Source organism: Ceratotherium simum, chromosome 25, assembly GCF_057802395.1.
Source record: "Ceratotherium simum simum isolate JZ-2026a chromosome 25, ASM5780239v1, whole genome shotgun sequence".
Lineage (NCBI taxonomy): Eukaryota > Metazoa > Chordata > Mammalia > Perissodactyla > Rhinocerotidae > Ceratotherium > Ceratotherium simum.
In genome coordinates, this window is record NC_141924.1 from 21,812,370 (window position 1) to 21,838,906 (window position 26,537).

Here is a 26,537-nt window from a genome sequence, read left to right on the forward strand (position 1 = left end):
CCGCCAAAGCAGAGCGCTGGAACTTAACCACTATGCCATCGTGCCGGCCCTTTTTAGACCCCAACAAGGGACTGACTTTTTAAGGAAGTTTGATCCATGTAATGGGTCCAAGAGTTTGGACTTCTAGATGATATCATAGTAAGTAGCCAGGGTATAAAATCGGTAATTGTACAACGGTTTCAAAGATAATGTTTTGGTACACATGTTAATCTGGGTTGAGTTGAGTGGCAATAAATGCAATATAAGAGCAGTAACATCAGATTTTATCAGTTGAGACCATCTAGTTTACACTTCTCTCTGTCAAGAATCGTATTAGTTTAAATACTTGCAAATAGTGTCTGACCTGTATATGTAAGAAAAGAATTGTTTCAAGCATGAATTCTTTCTTTTTTTTTGACTGAAGACTAATGAAAACTGATCAAAGCATCATTCATCATTAGGCTGATGGGTCGTGCAGACAGGAGGCAAACAAAGAACTCTAAACCACACCGATGCAAGACAATGCAGAGAAATTCTGTGGGGCCACCATGGCAATCATCACTGACCTCTTTCTGCTTCTAATTTCGTGAATTTAGCCTCATTCTTTCTCCCTCCAACTCACCTTTTACTGGTGTAGTTCCGGCTTCCTTCTCTTTATTTGGTTCTGTGTGGAAAGTACAAGAACAATTTTAAAAGTATCTTAAAGAAAGTATTGTATTGTGTGATGAGCAATGGGGTGGAGGAGAAGAGAGAAGAAATTAATGACAATAGAACAGATAAATGATGCTATCTACTCATTTATTATCCTATACTACGTGAATTATGAATTTGGGAATTAGACTGTAGAGTCATAGTAAACTTTTAAAAGCAGTTAGTAAATCTGGTCACTTTCGAAAAAAGTATACGTGGAAACATGCAATACAGATTTTGTTAGAATATACTTAACTATGCCAGGACCATGTTAAAACATGCTGGCGTGGAAGTGAGTATAAAATGTAGGTCACTTCATTTTATTTTAATCTTTATTTTTTTTTAACATATCCTATTTATTTATTTGTTTATTTTTGTGAAGAAGATTGTCCCTGAGCTAACATCCATTGTCAGTCCTCCTCTTTTTGCTGAGAAAGACTGGCCCTGGGCTAACATCTGTGCCCATCTTCCTCTACTTTATATGTGGGACACCTGCCAAAGTGTGGCTTGATAAGTGGTGCATAGGTCCACTCCTGGGATCCGAACCTGTGAACCCCGGGCCGCTGAAGGGGAACACGAACTTAACCACTATGCCACTGGGCCAGCCCATTTTAGACCCAACGAGGGACTGACTTTTTAAGGAAGTTTGATCCGTGTTATGGTTCCAATAGTTTGGACTTCTAGATAATAGTATAGAAAGGAGCCAGGGCATAAAATCGGTAATTACACAATAGTTTCAAAGAATATATTTTGGCACACATGTTAATCTTCTGGGTTAAGTGGCAATAAATGCAATACAAGAGCAGTAACATCAGATTTTATCGGTTGAGACCATCTAGTTTACACTTCTCTCCGTCAAGAATCATATTAGTTTTGATACTTGGAAATAGTGCCTGACCTGTACATGTAAGAAAAGAATTGTTTCAAGCATGAATTCTCTCTTTTTTTTGACTGATGACTAATGAAAACTGATCAAAGCACCATTCATCATTAGGCTGATGGGTCGTGCAGACAGGAGGCAAACAAAGAACTCTAAACCACACCGATGCAAGACAATGCAGAGAAATTCTGTGGGGCCACCATGGCAATCATCACTGACCTCTTTCTGCTTCTAATTTTGTGAATTCAGCCTCATTCTCCCTCCCTCCAACTCACCTTTTGCTGGTGTAGTTCCGGCTTCCTTCTCTTTTTTTGGTTCTGTGTGGAAAGTACAAGCACAATTTTAAAAGTATCTTAAAGAAAGCATTTTATCGTGTGATGATCAATGGGGTGGAGGAGAGGAGAGAAGAAATTAATGACAACAGGACAGATCATAAATGATGCTATCTACTCATTTATTATCCTATACTATGTGAATTATGAATTGGGAATTATAATGTAGAGTCACATTAAACCTTTAATAAAAGCAATTAGGAGATCTCGTCATTTCCGAAAAAAGTATACATAGAAACATGCAATACAGATTTTGTTAGAATATACTTAACTATGCTGGGACCATGTTATAACATGCTGGCGTGGAAGTGAGTAAAAAATATGGATCACTTCATTTTAGACCCCAAGTGAGTGGCTTTTTCAGGAATTTTGATCCATGTTATGGTTCCAATAGTTTGAACTTCTAGATAATATCATAGTAAGTAGCCAGGGTATAAAATCGGTAACTGTACAATATTTCAAAGTGTACATGTTAATCTTCTGGGTTAAGTGGCAATAAATGCAATGCAAGAGCAGTAACATCAGATTTTATCAGTTGAGACCATCTAGTTTGCACTTCTCTCTGTCAAGAATCATATTAGTTTAGATACTGGCAAATAGTGTCTGACCTGTATATGTAAGAAAAGAATTGTTTCAAGCATGAATTCTGTCCCTCTTTTTTTTTGACTGATGAATAGAGATCTGAGTCTTATTTAACTAACAAAGACAATTTTAGCAAAGTTGGGAGGAGGCTTGTTTTAGCAACAAGAGGTCAATATTGTGCAATGACTATGAAATATGGCGTAATAAAAGGGACTCTGTAGAGGCCCCGTGACAGCCACTGATCTGAAGAGGAGAAGGGAAAGGGTATGTCTGTAAAGGCCTGTAGGTCCTCAGTGTACTCAGTGTTGGCAAAAACAAATCTGTATGTACAAGGAGAAAACCTACGAAGGAAGAAGATTCTAAGAAGAATGTCACACGTCTACTCTGCGTAAAAGATAACTAACCTGAGCTGGCTCCTCTGTGAGTTCATATGGCACTGAGCCCGTTGCATTCATTTCAACACATAGCTATTTCCATACTATTTAAGGGTTTTAAGTGTGTGCATCTAGTATTCTTAGCGGAACAAAGGGGCTTCTGTGAACAGATTTCTCAGACTGCCCCACTGGAAAATGATCTGCAGGGTTGAAGAGCGTCATCATCTCCTTGTAGATTACTATGCAAAAAGATCATCAGAAACTGAGGCCTTATTCAACTCCTGCTTTCGTCTAGGCTGGACTGGTCTCCAGTGATCTCCTAGCCCCTGGCTTCACACCACGTTGTCAATTCAAGTAACCTGCATGAAATCACGTACCACCTTGTGAGGTTCTTATGGTATTGCCTGACTTTCAACGTAGTGGTTACATTTTATTTAACGTACAGTTCTCCCCACTGTATTTTATTTTCTACTTGGCTGTAAACAAACTGAATATAGGAAAATGTGTTCTATTTAGAGCTCCCCATCTGGTACAGCATGTCTGCACCTAGTCATTCATGAGTATTTGGTCAATAGCACATGGTAAATACCCTGTGAATAATTCTTAAATGAATGCCAGTATCTCATCTTATTGAGGAGGAAAAGTGATTAGAGAGGGCACTTTGGTATCTTCATGGGAAAATGCACATAATTTTGGTTGCCTCCATCTTGGGTGCCATTTGCCTGGGCAGACAAATGATTTTGAAGATCCATGTTGGGAGTTTAACATCACACTTGGGCTTGTCATTCTTCCAATCCTGTTCTCTTCCTTAGGTCTATGTGGATGTAAAAGCAGGCTTTACCTATGGTGCATCGCTGGGCACTGCCTCTACCTGCTAAGGAGTTCACTGGAACTCTTCATTCCTTGTTTTCTTTTGTTGCCACCTGGTGGACAACAGGGTGCTAAGAACTAGAGAAGCTGTTCCTGATGTTGAGCCTCAGAGGCCACCAAACTTTCCTGGAAACTTCCCAAGGAGTTTCTGGAGGTGCTTGATGGTGACATAGTTCATGTCAGGAAGGGGCTGCTGATCTTCCAGTACTGAGGATCCACTCCCCACTCTCACAAGAAAGATGTAGGCTTCGTGTGCCCTCCCCTCTTTGTGAAACAGCCCTGCAAATCCTTCAGCTCCCTGGAGGCTCAGCCTCCACAACGCTAAGACATGGGCATGACAACAACTTTGGTATAACTCGAAGGGTTCTATAAGTATATGACGTGCCAACCAAATCAGTTAACGTGAGAGGGTTATATAAACACAATGTATTACTGTTATTATAAACCTATCACAGGTGGGGTCATCCAGCTTCTCCATAGGAGTTAAGTTAAAGCTCACAGCTTCAACAGAGGCCAAATCATGCTGGGATGGACGTTCTGGATTTGCAGTCCAAACATGTGAGGCAGTGTTTTTACTCACCTTCTGGGGGTGGGGCTGGGGCTGGGGCTGGGGCCGGCACTTCATTTTCTGGAAATGAAAAGAGTAATGGAAGTGTTAGGCTCACTTATGACAGAGAAAAGCTACCAGGCTTTGTTCAACTCTGGGCAGCCATCTCACCTGAGGGATGGAGCAAGAAAAGCATCAACCTATGGTATTGGGGAGGCCCAAGACACACTGCCTTTTAATGTATGGTGTGAGGTGAGGATCTAAGTGGTATTATATAGATTTCCAGGAGTGATGGACAGAGCACAGGTAAAATGTGTCCTTGTCACTTAGGTATTCCCTCAAGCAGCAGGCAGGGCAGTAACGGTGCTGAGCCTGTTTCCCTTATTGGAAAAATGGACATAACGACATTTGTCTTATATGCAGTGCTGCCGGGAGGATGAAATGAGACACAGTGAGTGGCAAGCACATCCTTTAGAGCTGAAAGCGCTCACATCCTGTAGAGCCTAAGCTAAGGTTGGTGCTCAGTAATTGAGACCCCACTTTCCCCACAGAGCAAGGGCACCGCAGCACCTCTGACATCATCCTGCCCTCATGAGATACACTTTCTGAATAATGATGGGACCAAAGTCCTCTGGCTTTGCAGCGTTTCATTTTATTACAAGACAAACCACTGTTCACTGGGAAACATAATCAACTCCTCTCGCAGTTGCTTCTGGAAGTGCATACGCCTGGAGTAGATTACCACCTACGCTCACCCAAAATTTTCAAAGCTGTGGTTTGAGGTTTTAGACCTGGCTGTGGATATTCAGAATTACAGAGCAGTCTGGCGGTGAAGCCTGTTAAAGAATATACCACGTCCAAGTAGCTAAAGGCTTACCCCTTGATGAAAGGGCATAGAATTTTCCCTGCTGAATCCCTATGCATGCCCAGAACTGGGAATTAATCACATATGTGAACCAGCTGCTCCTACTCCAGGGCACAAAGAGGCAATTAATGAAGGTGATCTCTCTTAGAATTATTTTCTGCTTGATAAGTAAATATTAAAGAAAAGTTTTTGTATTATAGGCACATTGTGGGATCCCAGGAGCCTTATCTTTGTCAGGCTCTAGGATTTTCCACAAGTGGCTTTTTCCAAACAAAGAGGACAAGATCTCACAACAAGCAGTTTGGCCCAAGGATCATCACCATGTGCAGGTCAAGTGCCCTCTTTGATCTAGGCAGGTGGAATGAGCACAGAAGAAGGAATGGACTGCACCGTAGCAGAAATCAAGAGAGGAGCTATGCATGGCTGCCAGGATGCAGCAATGTCTTCTCCCATGACTAATTTTTTGTGCCAAGTAGAAACTCCAATTGATCATTTATAAAGAAACAACTACTCTCATTCAGATGACCGTAAGTAAGTATATTACTATTTACTAATGAGGGAGAAAAAAATATAACCAAAGGAGAAAAAGCATATAACCTTACAGATTGGCGGAAGATGTGATGTTGTTGGAAGATACAGTGAAAGCACAAGTGTCCCGTAGATCAACAGAAATGCTTCGGTTTCTTCACCATGTCATGGAAAGGATCATTAGTGCCAACGTCAAGCAGAAGATGAAACCCTTGGTCAAAGCATTTTATTTTCAGAGAACCGAGTACAGAAATGGAAATCTAATATTGACCTCTTGTCTTTGGATGAGTTATTGCAGCACACCGGTGTCAGAATACTGAGAGCGAGAAGCGAATTTCTCAGATACACTATCTTTTGGACTGAGCCGTTGTTGCCCAAAGCCCAAGGAGCTCCTGCTGGCTCTCTCTCCAGACAAGTTTCTCTGCCCTCCAGTCTTTTCCCACAGCTGCAGGGGTTACTTATGCCACAACTATGTTTCCTCCTGTTCTTCTACCCGAGAGGGTCCCTGTTACCTATTCGGTTAGGTCTATACTCTTCAGGTTAGCATTCAAGACCGTTGTCAGCAGATACTTCCTCCCTCTCCTTCCTCTTGTTGCCTCAATTGCCTCCTCCTGTGGTACCTCAGTAGCCCCTCTGTTCTAAAGCTGTTTTCTCTTTTCACCTTCTGACCCTTCTGCCACTGAGAAGAGTGATGATCTTCTCCCCAAGAGACATTTTGTTTTTTCTCTACATGTGGTTGTGTCAGATAGACCCAGGTTTGAATCCTGACTCTACACCCTATTAGTTGTGTCATCTGAGGCAATTCCTTAGTCTCTATCAGCTTTGGTGAAATAAGAATAATAAATGATGTCTTAGTATGCTAATCTTATGTAAAATGCACAGTACAGTTTCTGGCATGTAGATAGAGCTCTGCAAGGTGCAGCAATAACTATTACCATTATTATTATCCTTTGGCAATCTTGGTCTGTCTTCTTGACATTTCTTGTAAGACTCTCAGAGCTAATTATTTCATTCTGTTTCCCTCCCTTATTCTCTTGGCATTCTGGACCACATCATAATACACTCTTTATTCACTAATTATTTTCCAGTTGTCTCAGTATATTTATGTTTCTTTTCCCTCCCAACTAAGCAAGGACAGAGATCTTTCATTCCTTTCCTTTCTCCCTGGTACCTCATTTTATTGCTGAAAACACATTACATGCATAGTGAATCGATAAAAAAGAATTAAGAAAGAGTTCTTTGGTGATTGTGTATGAACGATCAAATTGGCCGAGATTTCTCAGCATCTGTGTAAACAAAGGCCCATTTTGTAAGGGAGGCCATGGTTGCTTAAAATTCTGTTTTGGAAGTAAGGCCAAGGGTGAATGCTAATCAAATAAATAAAAGAGAATCGTCTTGGACACTGAAACACTAAATGTGTCCTGAATGCGAATTCTCCATTTCCATTGTGTCTGTAGCCCCAATGTTCTGTGTAACAGCCCTAAAATCAAACAAAAATGAGAATTTAAAGGGCTTAGTTCAGCTGCCAACAAATCCACAGAATATCAGTCCTTAACAGCCAACTGTTTCAGTTAGTCAGAACTACAGAAACATTATAGAATATTAATGCTGGTGCATGTTTAGGCTGGTTGCAGGACGTGGAAGTAGGAAAATGCATGCCTTCCTGGTAAGTAGGCAGAGCCAGAGCCTTTTCTTCTTAAAATCACAGAAACCCCATTACTTTACAGCCAGTGAAGGAATAAATAAGTAACAACCACTTATTGGTACCCACTGCATGCAGGACTGAGTATATAGTAATTCTTACAATCCTTACAACTCTGTGAAGTCAGTACTATAATTACCCCCATTTTGCAGATGGGAACTGAGGCCCTCCAAGGTCTCACAGCCCATGAAGGGTAGAGCCAGGCTCTGGCCCAGGTCTGCCTGACTCAGAACCTGGGCTCTGCAGCATGGGGCTGTGCTTCCTTCTCAGCTGCTTACACTTGTGGAGGCAAAAGTGGGCTCATGGACTTTCCAGAGATATTACTGCATTTTCCCCACTGAATTGTTTGGTCTTGTCGTCATGGCCACATGGCCTCATATGGATGTTGCCCTATCCACAGGACTAGAATGTGCCTCGATTTCCTCATTTATGCAATGGAAATAATAGCAAAACCTAACTCAAGTGTTCTTCGCAGGAATGAATGAGTTCCTGCAGGGGCAGGGAACATGGTAAGCCCCGTATATGCTTTATCTCTCTTTTCATGGTTATCGTCATTATTACCACAATTTTACTCTGACATGCCTGCGAGAATAACACTCATGTCTTTCCACACATGCCGTCTGCTAGGGATTTGCCTCGTTTCTAGGTCTGTGGGCTATATCATGTTAGAACATGTTTGGAATTGGGGTGGGGGCTGAGGAAATATCTGGGAACTGAACAGAGGAGGTAGGCGCCTCACTCTCCTACTGTAAAACGGTAATAATAATTGATTTTTATGAAATTTACATGCATTATAGAGTTTGCACAGTGTAGATAAATTGGTCAATCAAACAATCAATCCTAGTAGAACAGAAAGGATAAGAAGATGGACTCTCAATAGTTTTCAAAGCATTTGAAACAAAGAATTCCAGCTGTCCTAAACCTGGAGAGATGAGGAACCAGGAGTGGTGAAGGCCAAGCAGCACATGACTTAGACTGAAAATGAACCACTGCAGGTAAGTCTGAGAGCCCCAAGGTATTCCTGTTGCCTTAAAGGAACTACTCACGCCTATCTCTTACTCTAACTCATACAGGTTCTATCATGCCCAGCTTTGCCTAAGCCTCCAAAAATCATTTGTGGGGCCAGCCTGGTGGCGTAGTGGTTAAGTTCGCACTCTCTACTCTGGTGGCCTGGGGTTCACAGGTTCGGATCTCAGGCGGAGACCCACACACCACTCATCAAGCCATGCGGTGGCGGCGTTCCACATACAAAATAGAGGAAGATTGGCACAGATGTTAGCTCAGGGCCAATCTTCCTCACCAAAAAAATAAATAAATAAATACACACATACATAAAAATCATTTGTATGTTCCCCAAATTCATTAGCTGCCTCTATAACAATAATTCGTTCATAACAATTTCCACAGTACCCCCTGAATAGGGACCGTAGGAAGAAGCACCCATGCAGTCGGGATTCACTGAGCTTCCATCACAGATTTAACAAGAGCAGGGGTTTACAAAAGTAGGTAAGATGAGATCCTTTGCTTAACCTCACAGGTAAATCAACTGCCCTTTTCTATCAATTTAGAACCAGGCGGCTTTGCTGTTTCAAAACACTTGAGGCTCACCACCTCCACAGCCCCTCTAGTGCTTCTGAAACTGCTGTGTGCATACGAATAATCCAGGGATTTGGTCAAGTGCAGAGTCTGACCGGGGGTCTGTGGCAGGGTTCAAGACTTGGCATTTCTAACAGGTTCCTAGGTGAGGCTGATGCTGCCAGTCCATGACCCACACTTTGAGTGAGAAGGCTCAGACTACGCCCTAAGTATCACTGAATCCTCTCATTTCAAATGTGATTGTGAATGCTACAGGGCTTACAGTACCTGGGGACTTTTCTTCTCTCTTTGATCACAAGCTTCTTGAGGACAAGGCCTGTCTCCTCCTTTTCAAATTCCGCACAGCAGGTGCTCCATAAATATAGTTAACTGGCAGGGTGTTCGTACCCGCACAAAAGCCCCTTTTCCTCTCTGCCAAGAAATCAAGAACCGTCCCCTGGCACTCCAAGGGCAGCTTTCTTCATCTGCGTTACCCACAGGGAACACTATGTCTCCCATTGGTGACCCTCCTGCTGGCTGAATGCTCCGAGGCATTCGCCCAACCCCATCATTTAGATTTCTTCTTACTGTCAACACACGTCTTCCATTTCTTAACAAGGGCAGGGGAGCAATTAGGGCTACAGTTTTGGCTCTCAGTGCCAATACACCCTTGCCTTTCTAAGGAATCCTCCCTTTCAAAATCTGGACTGCGTTTCTTAGCAAATAACCCTCAGTCAACCACGCCACCTGCGTTGTCAGCTTCCCCGGGTTGTAACTGTCAGGAGGCACCTGGCCTTGGGAAGCTCTCTAAATCTTTAGATTTAGAGCAAAAGGGGGTTTATTGAGGTGAGATCCTGCTATATTTCTGCTTATTCAAGAACCAAAGGGCAAATCCCATGGAACTTTTCTGCCAAGTGTATAAAGTTGGCTTTTTGTCCCCCTCATCCATCCTTCCCCATCGTCTCAATTAGAAAACGTACCAACAGGATGGACTCAAGAAGCAAGGATATAGAAGTTACTGTTAATTTTTTTTGGATAAAAGAAAGAAACCAAGATACTGTGAAAAATTAAGGCCAAGGAAATATTTTCGTGAACAACATAAAAATTAGCTGGATTCTGAACCAGCAACTAAAGCTAGCTCCTTCCTCCTTTGGCAAGGGTGGCCGTTCTTTGATCCTTTCTAATTCACAGATATAGACTTTCTCTCCCTCTGCAACATTGAAATGCTTTCAAAGGGCTTGATCTATTTATGGTGGATTTTTCCTATGACCACCTACTGTAAAAAGCACAGGTATGCCACCAATGGCAGGCCTGCACGGTGAGTGCCAGGGCATTCTAACTGACGGACACTGGTGGCAGCTATTAAATAGACAGCCCATATGTGGCCTTTGTGCTCTGCCAAAAGACTAGGAACCCAGTAACTCCATAAAAGGTTTGACTCTCTCCAACACAGTCCATGTCTATTTTCGATGATCGAGAGTTCCGTGGTCAGTAAATTAAAGGGGAAAAAAATCCTAACTCTTAAAAGGTATTAACCTGCCTTTCTATATGTATGTGTCTCTACACAAAATGATATAAACAACCCAGTTGTCTCCTTCCCGTGGGCTCACTGGCTCAAATAATACATTGTTTGACCTACTTAAAAATATTTTATGGGCCCTCATGTGCAATGTAATTTAGTTTTTTAATAGCATGGAGAGCATAATTACATCATATGAATATGTTATATAGGCATAGAAAAGACAGGAGGAACACATAATAACAGTTGTTATCATTGACTGACAGGATTATAGGTCTTTTTGTGTGTGTGTGGCTTTCTTTTTCTTACTTTTTTTTAGGTAAAATAAATGTGCTAAAACCATCCTTTGAAATTTGGAGTGCAGGAGAAAATTGTATATTATTCCTGATTATTTCTTATTCTCAAAGTCAAATTCTCAGTTTGAAATAAAATATGTGAACGTTTTATGTATTGTAAACATTATGGTGAATAAGGCTCTATCTGGCCAACTCCTGTTTTGTCTTTTTTGGTAGCAGAGCAAATTATCTTCCTTTTTAGATGAAATATGCAATACATGCTGTCAGGTGTATCTCCTATTGAGGGTGAGCTCTGGCACTGCGTACATGTTGCATCCTGGATGTCATATGCCTAGACAATGGCATAATGGAAACTACTTTAATATAAAATGTTCTTTGCATGAGGACATTCGTAACTCTTAGAGAAGTTTTGATTGTATGAATCATAAGTGTCACCAAAAAAATCAGCAAACACAAATGACAGTGCATTTGTACTGGCCATATTGCTTAGGCATCAGAGATATAGATTTTGGATATGAATTAATCTTTAATTCATATGAACGTTAATGTTTTCAGAGTTATATGCTATTTTGTTCCCTGTTCTATTCATTATAGGCTATAGGTCTGGATATTTTGTACCTTGGGGTTTAAGGGAATTAAACATTTCTTAGAGGCAATTCTATATTGATTTATAACAGTGATTCTCAAAGTATAGTCTGGGATCCCCAAGAGCCCCTGAGACCCCTCTGGGGAGTCTACAAGGTCAAAGCTGTTTTCATTATAATGCTAAGACATTATTTGCCTTTTTCGCTCACATTGTCTCACAAACATGCACTGGAGTTTTCCAGGGGATGTATAATGTGTGATGACGTCAGTGCTCTGACAGCTAATGGAACGTGTGCTGTGCATTCTTCTGTTTGAAAATTTATCAATTGTAATTATTAATACAGTAAGTATTGATAGATATAATGCACATAAACAAACGCTTTTTAGTTTTCTCAATAATTATTGAGTGCCAAAAGATCTGAGACCAAAAAGTTTGAGAACCATTTAGAATTTATGGTAAATCTTAAAAAATTATTTTGTGCATGTGCACTTTTTTTTTGATAACCTCATGTCATATGCCTTATTTAGGAAACATCTGTAGCCTTGATTGATAAAACAAATGAGGCAGTCAAAATAAAAGCCATAAATTGATTCTGGGGGCAATAACTTATTGTCCTATGTGCATAATGATAGAGACCAAGGGGCATTATTGTCTAGTACCACCTCCACTATTCAGAATTCAGCTATCTAGCAACCTCACTTATCCAGATAACAGCTGCTGACCAGCAAATGATAAGGGCCTCCGAAGAGAACAATGAATTGTCTCAAACTCCTCCAGCTCAGCGCACTCAGAGCCCCAGTGCTTTACCCACAACCCGCCCCCAGGCCCTCAGTCAGCTCCAGAACCGGGACAGAGCGAGGCAGGCCAGGTGCCTGCGGAGCAACGTTTAAGGAGGCACTTGCTAGCAGGTGCAGACCCCGCACATGCACAACCCTGAGAGTGAGTGTCTCCTTAAATGTGGTGCCATAGGCACCCTGCTGGCCACTCCACCTTGTAGCCCTACTCAGCCAGATTATTGACCTGATTCTGGCGGGGGGTTCTTTGCAAACAGCAAAGGGAAGAGAGGGGGCAGCTTCACACATTGCCTGACGAGAGTAATAAAAGAAGACAGCAACCTTCAAGCAAGAGATTGTTAACACAAACAGAAACCAGGCTTGAAAACTCCCTGAGCAGACAAAACCAGTTAATCATACAAGCAAAGCTTAATTTAGCTTATTTTGCAAGACAAGGGAGGTTAACTTGACCTGGGTCACTTCTTGCTTATGCCTTTAAAAATCATAAGCAAAACTTAAAAGTTTCCCCCAAATTGGTATGAGGTAACCATTAACCAATTCCGTTTCATTTAAGGAAAATTCTAATATTGTAACCAATCCCTGTGAAGAATGAATACTCACTGCCTTTACACTGTATAAGAGCTTTATAACAATATACCTCTGACCCTCATTCCGTGTTTTGGTTTGAGTGCTTCCAGTTTGCAAACTGTCTTTTCGGTGTGTGCACAATAAATTTTACTGATTACTACCTAAGTGATTCATTGGTTTTACATCTGTTTTTTATGAAACAGGAAAGCTATGAAATATCAGACACAAATTCAAAATACAAATCAATATGAGCGCATTTAACAAAAAGGCAAATAATTTGGGCTCTTAGGATATCACGTGATACAATAAATCATACTGATAATTTATGACAAAGTTAAATTATATCCACTGTACTTTGTTTTTAAAAGCAAGGAGTAATATATTATATTTTAGGCATGTTTATATCCAAATTGGTTGAAATAATAAGGTTCAAGAACAAAATCAACTCTTTGCTATCCAGAGAATCCAGCCATTCAGAATTTGATTCAATCAATTTATCCTATACTTATTTACTGTGGCCCAATATCAGCAAAGATTGTATTCTAAGCTTCCGAATAGATGAAGTCTAATTGTGCAGCAAGTATGTAAATTTTCAGTGACTCATTATTTAGCTCGATGGAATTTCCCTGAATCCACAGGGTTTTTTCCCTTTCCTAGTCAATTTGTTCTTACGTCCTCGTAATCACACGTGTTTTCAACTTAAGATGTCATTCCTCACAGGAAGAGGATTAAAATCTGGTTATTGTTACATAGCAACAAATAGCTTCTCCCAGTTAACATGGGACTGGATGATAACAAGATCTTTTGCTAAGATCTGATAACTTGTCTCTTTATCATTATTCTTACCATGTTTTAGAGTAAGAATCAAATGGGATTAGAGTGGCATCGATGGGGGTGGTGGTACAGGAAAAGCTTTACTCAAATTGAAGAAGTTTAAAAATGTAGCACAGGTCAAAAGGAAATTATTGCAAATGTGATTTGAATTGTTAACAATTTCTGCCTTTAGTCCCTTATTATGCCTTTCCTGGGGGTCTGCTCCTGGGCAGACCAACACTGCAATGATATTACTCTTATGCAGTTATAGGGGTATCAAATAAATCCCTTACAGGCCTTGCCCCAAGCCATTGCTGGGCCTCACATTGGATGACTTTTTAAAAATAGAGGAAGGACAGGCCTGATGCCAGGTGGGGTCATAAAAATAAAATTCCACAGCAGTAAACATAGCCACTCAATCAATCACCCACCACATCCATATGTGGTCATAGAGAGTTCTTTACATGGTTCTCTCAGAAATAGTCAGACCCAAGGAAGACCCCACCTGCCAAGAGCACCCCTGGTGGGAAGAGAAATCTTAATGTCCCACAAACCAAAGCCTTATAACCCTTGGTGATGGATATAGTTACATGTTCAACTGTGCAGAGTGACTCTTTCATCTAAGTGGGAAAGGCCATGCCCCTACAACGGAACAGTGAAGAAACAACTGGTTATCATCGTCTGGCTAACAACTGGAGACTCTCAGCTGGACATAACACATTTTAGTGGGAACACAACAGAGGCCGTGGCCTCTTATTTGATCTGAGCTTCCATGAGTGAAAGCTAAGATGTTTCACTACAAGTGAAAAAAGGAAATACTCATGGTGGTGGCAATGATGGTTATGATGATAACAGCAGCTGTTTTAGAATGTATTATAAATATTAACACAAGATAAAGAGGTGAGCAGTGGTTGCTATGTATCTTACAGTGGTTGTTATGTGTTGGCAGAAATGCCCTCAAAGTTTATATTAAATGTGAGGCATTTAATACTTTATGCTGGTCAAGATTTCTGAGTTTCCTGCTTTAGAGGGAAAATACTTGAGTTCTTATTATGTGCTACGTCCTGTTCTGAGCTTTTTACCTGATTTATCTCATTTAATTCTTACAAAGACCCAATGAGTTAGGTACTATTATTATTCACATTTTACAGATGAGGAAACTGAGGCATATGAAGAGTAAGTGACTCAGGACATGGTGCAGCTGGAATTTGAACTGTCTAGAATGTTCTACGAATAGTAGACTTTGTGTATGTCACTATGTTTAATAATGAATATTACTTAATATGCATAAGAAAAAAGCCAAAATACATTCTATGTACAGAACAATTCTGAAGACATCTAACTGAAAAAATGAAAAATTAAATTGTAGAATTACACAAATAGGAGAATTCTTAGTTATAAGCAGAGCATTCTGTTCCAAGACATATAAAATTTTTATAGAAGGCAAAAACTATTACCTGATACAAGCAAAGAATTCCTGAGGAATTTAAAAAGAGTTTTGTGGAGGGAGGGTTAAAGGGGCAAAGGGGCATATGTATATGGTGACGGATGGCAACTAGACTTTTGGTGGTGAACACTATGAAGTCTATATGGAAGTTGAAATATAATGATGTACACCTGAACTTTATATAATGTTGTAAACCAACGTGACCTCAATAATAAATAAATAAGTAAAAAGAGATTTGATGCTATTTAGAGGAAGAATTGGACGATTTTGGAGAAAAAGAAAAATTTTTAGCCCCAGCTTCTTGTAAACATCTAAAGTACAAGTCAAAAAATGAATAAAACAGGGGATGGCCCAGTGGCATAGTGGTTAAGTTCATGCACTCTGCTTCTGCGGCCTGGGGTTGACAGGTTCAAATCCTGGCTGTAGACCTACACACTACTCATCAAGCCATGCTGTGATGGTGTCCCACATACAAAAATAGAGGAAGATTGGCACAGATGTTAGCTCAGGGACAATCTTCCTCAAGCAAAAAGAGGAAGATTGGCATTAGACTTTAGCACCAATCTTCCTCACACACAAAAAAGAATAAAACAAAATTATAAGATCTAACACCTGACATATTATTAAACATAATTTTAGGAATTGTACTGATTTGCCATATCATCCCATAAAAAGATTCCTAAGGGAGTATAAGAAGGCAAAAGACTTATCAAAGTGAATTTCAAACTTGAAAGGCATAATGAAAGTCGGATTACAGTTAGTTTTTTGTGAACTCATTTTAGAGAGAGAAATAAGCAAGTGATTAAATGATCCTGGTCTTTCTCTTTGCCAAATCCACCACTTCATGTCCCAGTCTGATGGAATCTCAAACTTTACTCTGGAAATGCATAAACAATACATCGCCCATAATATAAGAACCGAAAGCCCATGAATAATCTGCCCCATGAATGGGAATATCCTAAAATTTGGCTTGTTGTCTCTCTGTGTGATTGTCCAAAACAAATGTACCCTTTGTACGTAAAAATTGGGCTTATCCACCAGGAGCAGAGCAGACAATATTGTAACTTTGATATTTGCTGGCTGTCTTTATAAAAAGCTGTGGACACAGAAGCCCTGTTCTTTCTGGTTATGAGACAATTTGCATATATGCAGGAAATTAAATAATAAAATCTCTTCTTTTTCACAGTTTCATATTCCTTAATCTCTATGCTTTCAAATTTTAGAAAACTACTCTTGAGTAAACAATAGCTACTTTATAATTACCCTAACTCAGAACACAATAATTCAGTAACTACCTTTCTGTGTATTTATTGAGTTTCTCCAGGGTGCAATACTCTGAACCAATCAAAGAACCAATCAAAGAAAGGACATCTGTTCCCATCAAAAACTCACATGGAATAAAAGCAAAGAAAGAAGACACGGCCATATCCCGTCAGGTACACACAGGAAATTAAAATTTCTCTGATTATTTTTGATTACTAGAGCTTTAACCCGTCCTTTATTATCTAACACACTCAAGTGTGTCTAGAGATGAGGTCTAGAATTACCACAGAAGTCACTGGCTGCCAACAGTATTCTGTGTCTCTTAATATAGGTTTCACGGACTAATTAAGGAGGAGCACAGATAAAAATAGTAATCATTAACAATGATAAAAATTCTTCTCTGTGTGTCCATAAGGGGCTTACCAACAAATTTTAGGTAAAACAATCGTAAGAAATGTGAGCAAACGTAACAAAAATGCTTTCTAGGGCTATAGAAACAACAGCACTTATTTCCTTTCACAACAGCCTCTTCCCACAACTTTCTAAAATAAAAAAAAAGGATCTATTTGTTTACAAAAGTATTGCAAAAGCACTGTTTCATATTTGCTCAAGTTTTTAAAAAGATCGCCTGTTTCTTTATTTTTGCGCACCAGCATTTCTTAAAAGTGACTTCAGCCTTCAGTTTATTCCAACATGCATGTTGGATTCAGGGATACTTTGAAATTGCTATAAATAAGGATACTGTGAATTGTGTGTCCATAGGGGCCGAAAATAAAATGTTTCAAGGCCACGTCTCAAGGCTAAAATAAAGTGAGCCATTGAGACAACAAAGGATTGTAAGGGCTTTGCATTTCCCTTTCTCTTGGGTGCCTCAGACCCACCAGACTACCTAACCTCTATGTCTGTTCATTTGAGGAACTAACTTCCTTACCCTGACTTCCCTGCTCTTTGAAAGGCCTGGGGGAGACTTCTTCAGACTTATTGGACAAGAAGCAAGGATACAACTTGTTTTTCCAACGTTTTTTTAAAGCGATATATTTAGGGCGCTTGAGAGGAAAGAATTGGCCAGGCCTTTATTTATCTTCCTAACAGGTGCAGTTCGGACAGTCACAGAAGCAGGCTACTGAAAAAGAATGATTTTGCCAACTATTAAGCCCCTCTAGCGTGCATTTGCCGCAGAGTATTCCTTCTTACGACAGAGAGCTCAAATCTACACCATACTTCTCCAGTACGGCATGGCAAAGTTTTTTCAGGGGGAAAAAACAGCTCTTGTGGCATTCATTCGTACACCTTCTTTATTCCTCGTTCAAATCTTCAACTTGGCCTAAATGAACCATTTGAAGTTAGGAGGAAAATAGTTGCCCTTGTGAAAATATCTCCTTCCCCTTCTCCCGTTCTTTCTCTTACCTCCAACAAATTAACTTTTCCCCAATTTGAAGGAAAGGTACTATTCTATATAAAAGATGACTTTTCCAAGGACAAATTTATTTTGGTGTTTGAAATAGGCCATCAGTCTCATGCAGGTGGAAAATGAAGGTCAAGGAGTAAATATGAGAAGGAGGTTTCCCATCACTAGGGCTCCTTTTCTGATGATGACTAAGCCTTGAGTGATGCTGAGAAATAGGCAAGAGGTGATGAATGCTGGTCTACATTCAGATAGGTTTGGGGCTTAGCAGAACTTGAAAATGTGATGAAATCTGTAGGGACCAAGAAAGCAAGATATAGCAAAGTAAAGACTGGACTGAAAAAAGTTATTCTCCATTACCATGTTCCTACTTATTTCTACTGAAAAAGGCCAAGATAGGGGCCAGCCCAGTGGCACAGTGGTTAAGTTCAAGTACTCCGCTTTGGTGGCCCAGGGTTCGTGGGTTTGGATCCCTGGCGTGGACCTATGCACAGCTTATCAAGCCATGCTGTAGCAGGCGTCCGACATGTCAAGTAAAGGAAGATGGGCACGGATGTTAGCCCAAGGTGAATCTTCCTCAGCAAAAAGAGAAGAATTGGCAACAGATGTTAGCTCAGGGCTACTCTTCTTCACCAAAAACAAAAAAAAAAAGGCCAAGATAGATTCGATAGGTGGATATTGTATGTTGATACAGCAGAAGAATCTGTAGCAACAATGCCATGCGTTAGATTCCTGGAGTTATCAGCATGGCCTCTTAAAATTATGGTCATAAATGGAGTTATGTTTTGCCATATGTTTGAGTTTTCATGAAGAGATCTTACATGGAAGATGAGAAAACTACAGTGTCTTTCCCAATGTTTTCTGAACGGCACACAAGCACCAAGGAGGAACTTTTGCCCTTTTCCCACAAGTTGAGTACATAAAATATAAAAGGACCTGATATACTACATAACAAAAGGTGAAATTCTTGTTAAGGCCTCAACTTGGTGTTCTGGAAGAGAATTTTTCTAGTTTCTGTAGAAGCTGACTGTTAACAATTGTCTAAGGATATTAAAGAACCAGGCTTTATGGTTTTAATTATCATATACTGCACTGATAAAATTCTGAGGAAATAATGTTTATGGGTTTAAGAGCCATTCATAGTATTTTTAAACTATTGGAGATTCTACTACAGAAGAAAGGCTATTGCAGTTTTCTAATCTCGTGCTGATAAAATTGCTTTTTGACAGAAAAGAAAAATTTCCAGTGAAAGGTGATTTTTTAACACAATATGACCCCGAGGCAATTAACTGTGAGGGTTTTTAGAAACCGTGTTGTGTGTATCTCTGAAATCCCAGCAACTAGCTCATGTTAAGTGCTCGATTGATTAATGATTGATACGTAAATGAATGTGTCAGCAAGGCATCTGGGAGATTCCCACAAATCTCAAATTTCCTTCTATATCCTCTCTCATTATTTGAATAGAATAACTTAATTTTACTGGGCCTCAGGTTCTGCATGAATCTAAAGTGTAAGATAGGCTTTTTATCTGGAACTGACAGCATAAATAATATAATCCTCCGAAGAATAAATACACAACTGATCAAGATGGAGAGGAGGGCAATGGGAAGTGGTTGCTCGTTAGAAATAATGCTTTTTTTCTCCAAAAGGGATTCCCAAATCATCCAGAATATTTTCAAGGGTCTAAACAAGGAGTGTTGACTAATCACTTCCATTAGAGTTCCTCCTTGAGGTCCAAAGTTATACCTGTCCTTCCTCCTCCTCCTTGGAAGGACCAGCTCTCTCAAGACCCAACATGAAGCTCCCAGGATTAGGCGACTGTAGGTTGGGAGATAGTTGAGAGAGACATTTTTTTGCTTCCTAAATTGCTGAAAACAGCCTCTTTTGAAGAGTTGCCAGGTCCTCCTGAATCCTAGGGGGGCCAAACCGGCCCATATTATCTTATCACGATTCACAGCGGGTGGTCACATCCTTCTTTGCATAGTCCTCCCAGTTGGGGAAGATATGTAAGAGGAACTGTAGGGGCTGGAGGAACCTGTCCCTGGGGAGTGTTTCTGCAGATAGTTTGAAATGACTTTGATGAATTGGTTTTGTGGCCTGTTTTATTCTGGAGGCTATCTTTCAGAGGGATGCTTGTATGGAACAAAACCAACCCCATTGAAAATGCAATTGGTTAGGAGAAGATGCAAGGACCAGATTAGTTCCTGAATTTCCATTATCCTCACTCTTCTGATGTAAACAATATTAAAATATAATGATTTCACCAGGAAAACTCTTCAAGGTGCGGTTCCTTTAAGAATCAGTTCTGCTGGTAAGGAAACAAAAAAATCCTTGTACTTCCTCTAAGGATTTTAAATATATCAGTAACTCTCTTTTTATCCCCACTCCCACCATCCAAATTTAAACTAACCAAAGAATCTATGAGTATAAAATTACCGTCTTGGGTGGGGGGACTCCTACACAGAATATCAACACACTTCTTCTTTTATGGCAAAAGAAGATCATGAGGTATTTGGTATGTGTGTTAATTTATTCAAAAAGATAAAAAATATATATTTTGGGGGGGATGGGACCCTGAGGTTAAAGATACATTTTCCTCTTTGTAGTTCTAAAATTTCATTGTCTCTAAAAGTAGAATGGATCAGAGTGAGTTGTCAGACAAAAAGTAAAACTTTATCACATCTGGCAATCAGAATAATTTAACTAGCTTTATAGGCTTTACAGTCTGTCATCTTTTTTTTATTAGTTTTTCAGCTTTCTTGCCATTTTCAGTTAGGCTTTAAAATAACACATGCAAACATATCCACTAAATGCAGGATAATTAAAACAATATTCAGTCCTCAGTCAGAAAACATAGAATGCATTTCATCCAAATAAGCCTTGAAGAGGCTAGTCAAGTGACAGATCAAATAAAAAGGACACTTAATACACATGTAAATCATTTGCATTACAAATAAGACACTTTAGAGGGGGTTGGCTTCACTGCCTGATAGTCAGGATTAGGTTCCCATATTAATGCATGCATTTGGTGTGGTTATTTTGGGTGGAAGACTTCATCCATCAATGCCCTCCACCACTAAGGAAAGCCAACCTGTAAACTGATCACCACAGCCTGTCAACACTGGTTACTTAATTACATAAAGAAAATATATTTCAAAGACTTTTGAATGCTTGGTTAGTATTTCAACCTTGGGTTCAATGTCTAGCTTCTTTTTCAAGGTTTTTCAAAATAATGGTTAAAAACAGTTTTAAGAATTAAAAATGAAAAAGCTAAATACTGTTTTTATGCTCCCTGCAAATCTTTCTTTTTGCTTTTGTTTGCAGAAGTGAAAAATAAAGATTCAGTAAGCACTAATCGAGACTGATATGAATGAAACAATATTTTAAAAAGAGATTTCCATTAAAAATTAAACTCAATGTACATGTGCTGTTAATTTGTGGTTTTCGTTAGTCATTTTAGTAATTCTAATTCCAAGTTATGTTATTAATTAGTAGTTTTAAAATATTCCTTTTTTTAATAGAAAGGAGAAACTGTTCATTGGAGGAAACTTTTCTTCTAATGAATAATATTTTTATATTTTCGGTTTAATTATTTTTAAAGGCTACATATTATGAAATTATCTAAAATAAAACTCATTAAAGAAAACAATCAATCAGTGATAATCAAAGATATTCTCTTTTACTCAGGTAAAATCTGTATATTTTAAACGTCTTTCCACAAAAAATGTAGCAAATCTGTAAAAGTCATAAATTCTTTTTTGAAATCTTGACCAAATTTATTAACCATTTAAGACATCATTCCAAGGCCCTCCCACCCCCCACAAATTGCAAATATATGGTGAAAAATTTGTGATTGAACCTAAGAAAATATACTTGAAAATGCAATCTGCTCATCATGATCATTTAACTTCCTCAAATTACACTTTAAGGATCCCTTGCAACTGAATAATAAACTTATATTTGATCATTTTATATATATTCCTTCATAAACTATCATTATCAGATATTTTTCAATTGGTTATAACTCTTCCTATATTTTTCCTCTGGTCTGTTTACTCTAAAGCATCTTTTCCTTAAATCACAGTGATTCTATTATTTTATAGTCTCTTTAAGAAATTGGACATTTGTTTGAAAATACCAAAATAAACACACTTTCTTAAAAAGATCTATGGATTAGTCTTACCTTCTTTCTTAGTGGGTTCTGGCATGGCCACAATAAAATGTTATTCTCCAAAGAGTTTGTTCTCTTCCAGGACTAGTTGATAGAAACCCCACAAGCAGTTGAGAGATGGTGCAGGTCAGCGTGACAAGCAGCTGGGGAGAAGTCCAGTGCTTTTAAACTCCCTCTGGACATCAATCATGCTGGCACCGCCTCTTCTTCAGCACAAGGATGCTGGAACTTGACAGCTATGAGGACCTTTCTCACATCTGTTGTCTGCACTCTGCTCTCTCGCCTACTGGAAGGAATCTCCTATCCATCTCATGTGGCTATGAGAACACCTCTAACTTTCTAAATTCAGCTGCAGCCTCGTGCTCCTTCTTGCTCTTCTCTTTCTGTCTGACAGAGGCATGCATCAACCCAGGAGTGCAAGAAGTTTGCTGTATGATAAAAAATTAAATTAAAATAAAAATTGTAATATGCGAATGCAACATATACCTTAATTTTCACTAAGCTGATAAAGAAAAATCTCTGTATTCAGATGACAATTTTCTGCTCCCATTAGCTTTTCATTTTCACCAGTTCTTAATGATTGGGTTTAAAATTTTTCTTTTTTATTAATATGTTAATATTAATTTGTCAAGTCAAATTTCTATGTTGAATATCTTGTCTCATTTTCTCCTCTAAGAATAGCAAAAGTTTCTATTAAGAAATAGTTAGCATTTACTTTTTTTCAAGAAACATTCTTTAAAAAAATTACAGGGCATATAAAAGAATGAAATCATGATACGTGCTGCAACATGGATGAAGCTTGAGAACATTATGCTAGGCAAAAGAAGCCAGACACAACAGAACACATATTGTAGAATTCCATTTATATGAAATGTCCAGGATAAGCGAATCCACAGAGTCCGAAAGTCTATTAGAGGTTGCCAGGGGCTGAGGGCAGGTGGAATTGGGGGTGACTGCTAATGGATATGGCATTTCTTTGGGGGATGGTGAAGAAGAAGTTCTGGAATTAGGTACCGATGTTGTACAATTTTGTAAATATATTAAAAACCACTGAATTGTACACTTAAAAATATATGGGCCATGGGCAAAGAAAGTCAGACCAGTAGCCATTGTTTTGTTTCAAAATGGCAAGCAGACACACAAATCCAACTTAAGATATTGGTGGACTATATCAGATTTGAACACTTTCTCCCAAAACTCTCATGGAACTGATGGAGAAATATGAACTACCAAGTGGTCAAACTAAAAAGGACACCTTACTTTCTTTGTCCACATGCATGGCCCCTCAGAGACCAGGACTAAAATTAATTTATATGAAAAGACAACTACTCGCTTGCCTTCATTAGTGTGCGTTTTCAAGATCATTTTCAAAAGACCCTGATTGATTTATACTGAACCAGCCACACTGTCTCATTTAATTTCCCTTGTGGCTGAGAGCGCAGCTGGTCAGACTTAGCTCTACGAAACACTGTGCCAAGCTAACTTTTCATATAAGGGTGGAAACTCAACTTAGAACTCAACAGCATCATGATTTAGCTATGTGGGGGGAGAGGGAGGAAAGCCAGTCAAGAAAGTCAATGAGCATCTTCTACAAAGAAAGCTTTTTCTCAACCACATAGTGCTACTGCACACATTGTTTTGCTTTTTAAAATATTTCCTTGCAATTAGATGCTAAAAAGCGAAATATCAGCCAGAAAACAGGATATTCTGTAATATAAAGTTAGATGTGCCTTGAAAGAAAAAAAAACAAATTTTTCCTGAGTCTACCATGAAAGTATCAATTAATACATGAAACAAATTAAAGAACCTAGAATCTGAAGTCAGACCCTTGGGTTCTATTTCTGGACCTATCATTAACCAGCTGAGTTACTCTAAGAAGGTCAGGTGGCCTTTCTGGGCCTCAGTTTCCTTTTGTGTAAAATGAGGGGCTTAAAAAAATGACCTCCGAAGCCCCTTCTAGATTTAACATTGTGATTCTATACGGGTAGTCCATAAAAAAGAATCATTTTTTCAACATTCCCAGCACACTGAACACCACATAAGAAATGGACATAAGGACAAAGTGTCATATTGCAGAAGAATGTTTATAATGCTGAGCAGATTTCACACATGCCACAAAAGAGGTGCCCTGCCATTGTTGGCTTCTGCAGAAACTTCATTGGGTTTTTAATGCACTGATCGTTTTACTGATGTGAACAAGTACCAGGAAATATTGCAACCCATGGGGAAAATATTTTATGACCTGGGGAAATTTTGGTAATAAAGGACTTGATTATAAAAACACAAAACCCTATTGGAGGCATTGGAAATATGGACAAATTCTAGGGTAAATGGTTGTAGTGTGTATTAGATGGCTAAAGTAAGGTTTTAAATTAGAATAATAAGTATATGTTTAATTTTCCCAGGACTGTGCTGTTTTAGGAACACCTAACTCCTAATTTTTTTGTGTGTGTGAGGAAGATCAGCCCTGAGCTAACATCCATGCCAATCCTCCTCTTTTTGCTGAGGAAGACTGGCCCTGGGCTAACATCTGTGCCCATCTTCCTGCACTTTATATGGGATGCTGCCACAGCATGGCCTGACAAGTGGTGCATTGGCCCAGGATCCGAACCCGGGCCGCCAGCAGCGGAGCATGTGCACTTAACCGCTACACCACGGGGCTGGCCCTTAACTCCTAAGTCAGATCTTATACATCCATCTAGAAGGTTTCAAACTCTTTATCTCCAACATCACTCTCAGAAAGCGGGGAAAATGGTCAACAGGGCTCTTTTTTTTGTTGTTGTTAAATGCTTTATTGGGTTTTCCCCTTTTTATCATTTAAGATTAGATTTGGCTGAATATAGCACAAACCCACAAAATAACCACAGTTAAATCAAGATAGAAGTATTTCTCACTCACATAAAGCAAGTCCAAAAGTAACTAGTTTAGAGTCATTATAGTGGTGCCACAGCATCATCAAGAATCTAGGCTCCTTCTTCCTGCCCTACTGTCTTCCATGTAACTTCATGGTCTCAAATGGCTGCTAGTGCTCTTGCCATTACATCCACATTCCAAGCAGCAGAAAAAAAGTAAAAATGACTCATTTTCTTCATTTTAAGGAGCCTTATTTGAAGTCTAACACAAAACGTCTAATACATCCCACTGGCCAAAACTTGATTACATGGCCGTATTTGGCTACAAAAAAGCTGGAAAATGTAGTCTTTCATTCTCAGTGGCGATGGGCTTCTGTTACTAAAGAGAATGAAGAGAATGGATGTTGGGTAGGCAAATATCACTCTCTGCCACATCTTTCAAAATAAAAGCAATAATGTTCGCTGTACCAACCAACGAGTGCAGAAAAATATAAATAATAAGCCTCACCCTCTGCCCAACCTTGTCCTCATGCCAAGGTGTGAATTAGGGTCTAAATTTCCTCTGTGCTCACATAGACACATAAAACTTATATATTCATATGTAGGGAGTTCTTCATCTATGTTTAATTTACATTACTCTTTAATTTGCTTTTTCCATTTAACCTCTCATAAACATCCCTCCACATTAATATTTATATAGACCTAACTCAGTCTCTTTAATAGCTGAATAATCGTTCATGGTATGGATGCACCATAGTGCGCCATATTTTCTCAATTATTTTTCTTTTGATGGACATTCAGGTTGTTTTCAGTGTTTCACCACCACAATTAATACTGCAAGACTATAACCTTATATACAGATACTTTTAAATTAGCAGGATAGATTCCTAAAGGTGAGCTTGCTGGTGCAGATGCATAGTTTAAATCTTATAGATTTCTGCTAGATCACTCTCCCAAAAGGTTGCCTATTCAACAGGTCAATCAGCAACAACATATAAGATTGCCTATTTTCTCATACCCTGGCTGTTATCATTTATTAAAAAATTGTCAACTTAATGGGAGAAATGATTACTTGTAATTTGAGTTTCCATTTTTCCAGAAGCTTAAGTAATATTTCATCTTTATTAGTGATTTCTGTTTCTTTTTCTGTGAATTGCTTTTTCAAATCCTTTATATTTTCGTTAGTGATATTAACTCTGTCTATAATATGTATTTCAAATAACTTTTCTCTTTTTCTTTGCCTTTTGATTTTATGATGTCCTTTGCTATAAAAGAATTTTTAGATTTTATTTATTCATATCTGTCACCTTTTCCTCTATGGCTTCTAAATTTTTTGTCTTATTTTAAAGTCTCTCCACCTAGGGTTATTCAAATACCTCATAAATTTTCTTCAGATGTATTTATTTATTTTTTCTTTGATTTCTTTTTTTTAGCTTTTATTTTTTATTTATTTATTTTTAATTTTTTGTTTATTGCAATAACATTGGTTTATAACATTGTATAAATTTCTCTTCAAATGTATTTAAATAACTAAATATTTTTATTGTGTGAATTAGGGATCTAAACTTATTTATTTTACCCTCTTGGCTTAACAGGGAGTTATGCCAGCACCATTTCACTGTTATTTTACCACTGACTTGAAATGTTAATTAGAGTTTAAGTTCCATATAAACTTGAATCTATTTATAGACACAGTGTTTATTTTTCACTTATTAACGTGTTGCCATTATTACACTATTTGGATTAGGTTAGTTGTATGTTAAGTTTTAATATCTAGCAGGGCAAATTCCCCTCTCTGGTCTAATTTTTCAAAATTTTCTTTGCAATTCTCCATTTATGTTCTTCTCTATAAACTTTAAATTCATTTTGTCAATTGCTGTCACTTTCTTCCAACACAAAG

The 26,537-nt window shown here is 38.8% G+C and overlaps 1 protein-coding gene across 9 annotated transcripts in view; it reads right to left on the reverse strand.

Annotated features, from left to right (window-relative positions):
• MYBPC1 (myosin binding protein C1) overlaps positions 1-21,936 on the reverse strand; it is a 92,203-nt gene extending 70,267 nt beyond the window's left edge. For 6 of the 9 annotated variants that reach the window (XM_087449034.1, XM_087449038.1, XM_087449035.1 and 3 more), the window contains exons 1-4: positions 21,798-21,936; positions 4,288-4,335; positions 1,825-1,866; positions 602-643 (exon numbers count right to left, since the gene is read on the reverse strand). In XM_087449034.1, coding sequence (XP_087305160.1) covers positions 602-643; positions 1,825-1,866; positions 4,288-4,335; positions 21,798-21,822 — 157 coding nt within the window. In that variant the 5' untranslated portion in view covers positions 21,823-21,936. The remainder of the gene's footprint in view (positions 1-601; positions 644-1,824; positions 1,867-4,287; positions 4,336-21,797) is intronic. The other 3 variants (XM_087449041.1, XM_087449040.1, XM_087449039.1) reach the window with 2 other exon arrangements.
• Positions 21,937-26,537: the final 4,601 nt, after the last annotated feature.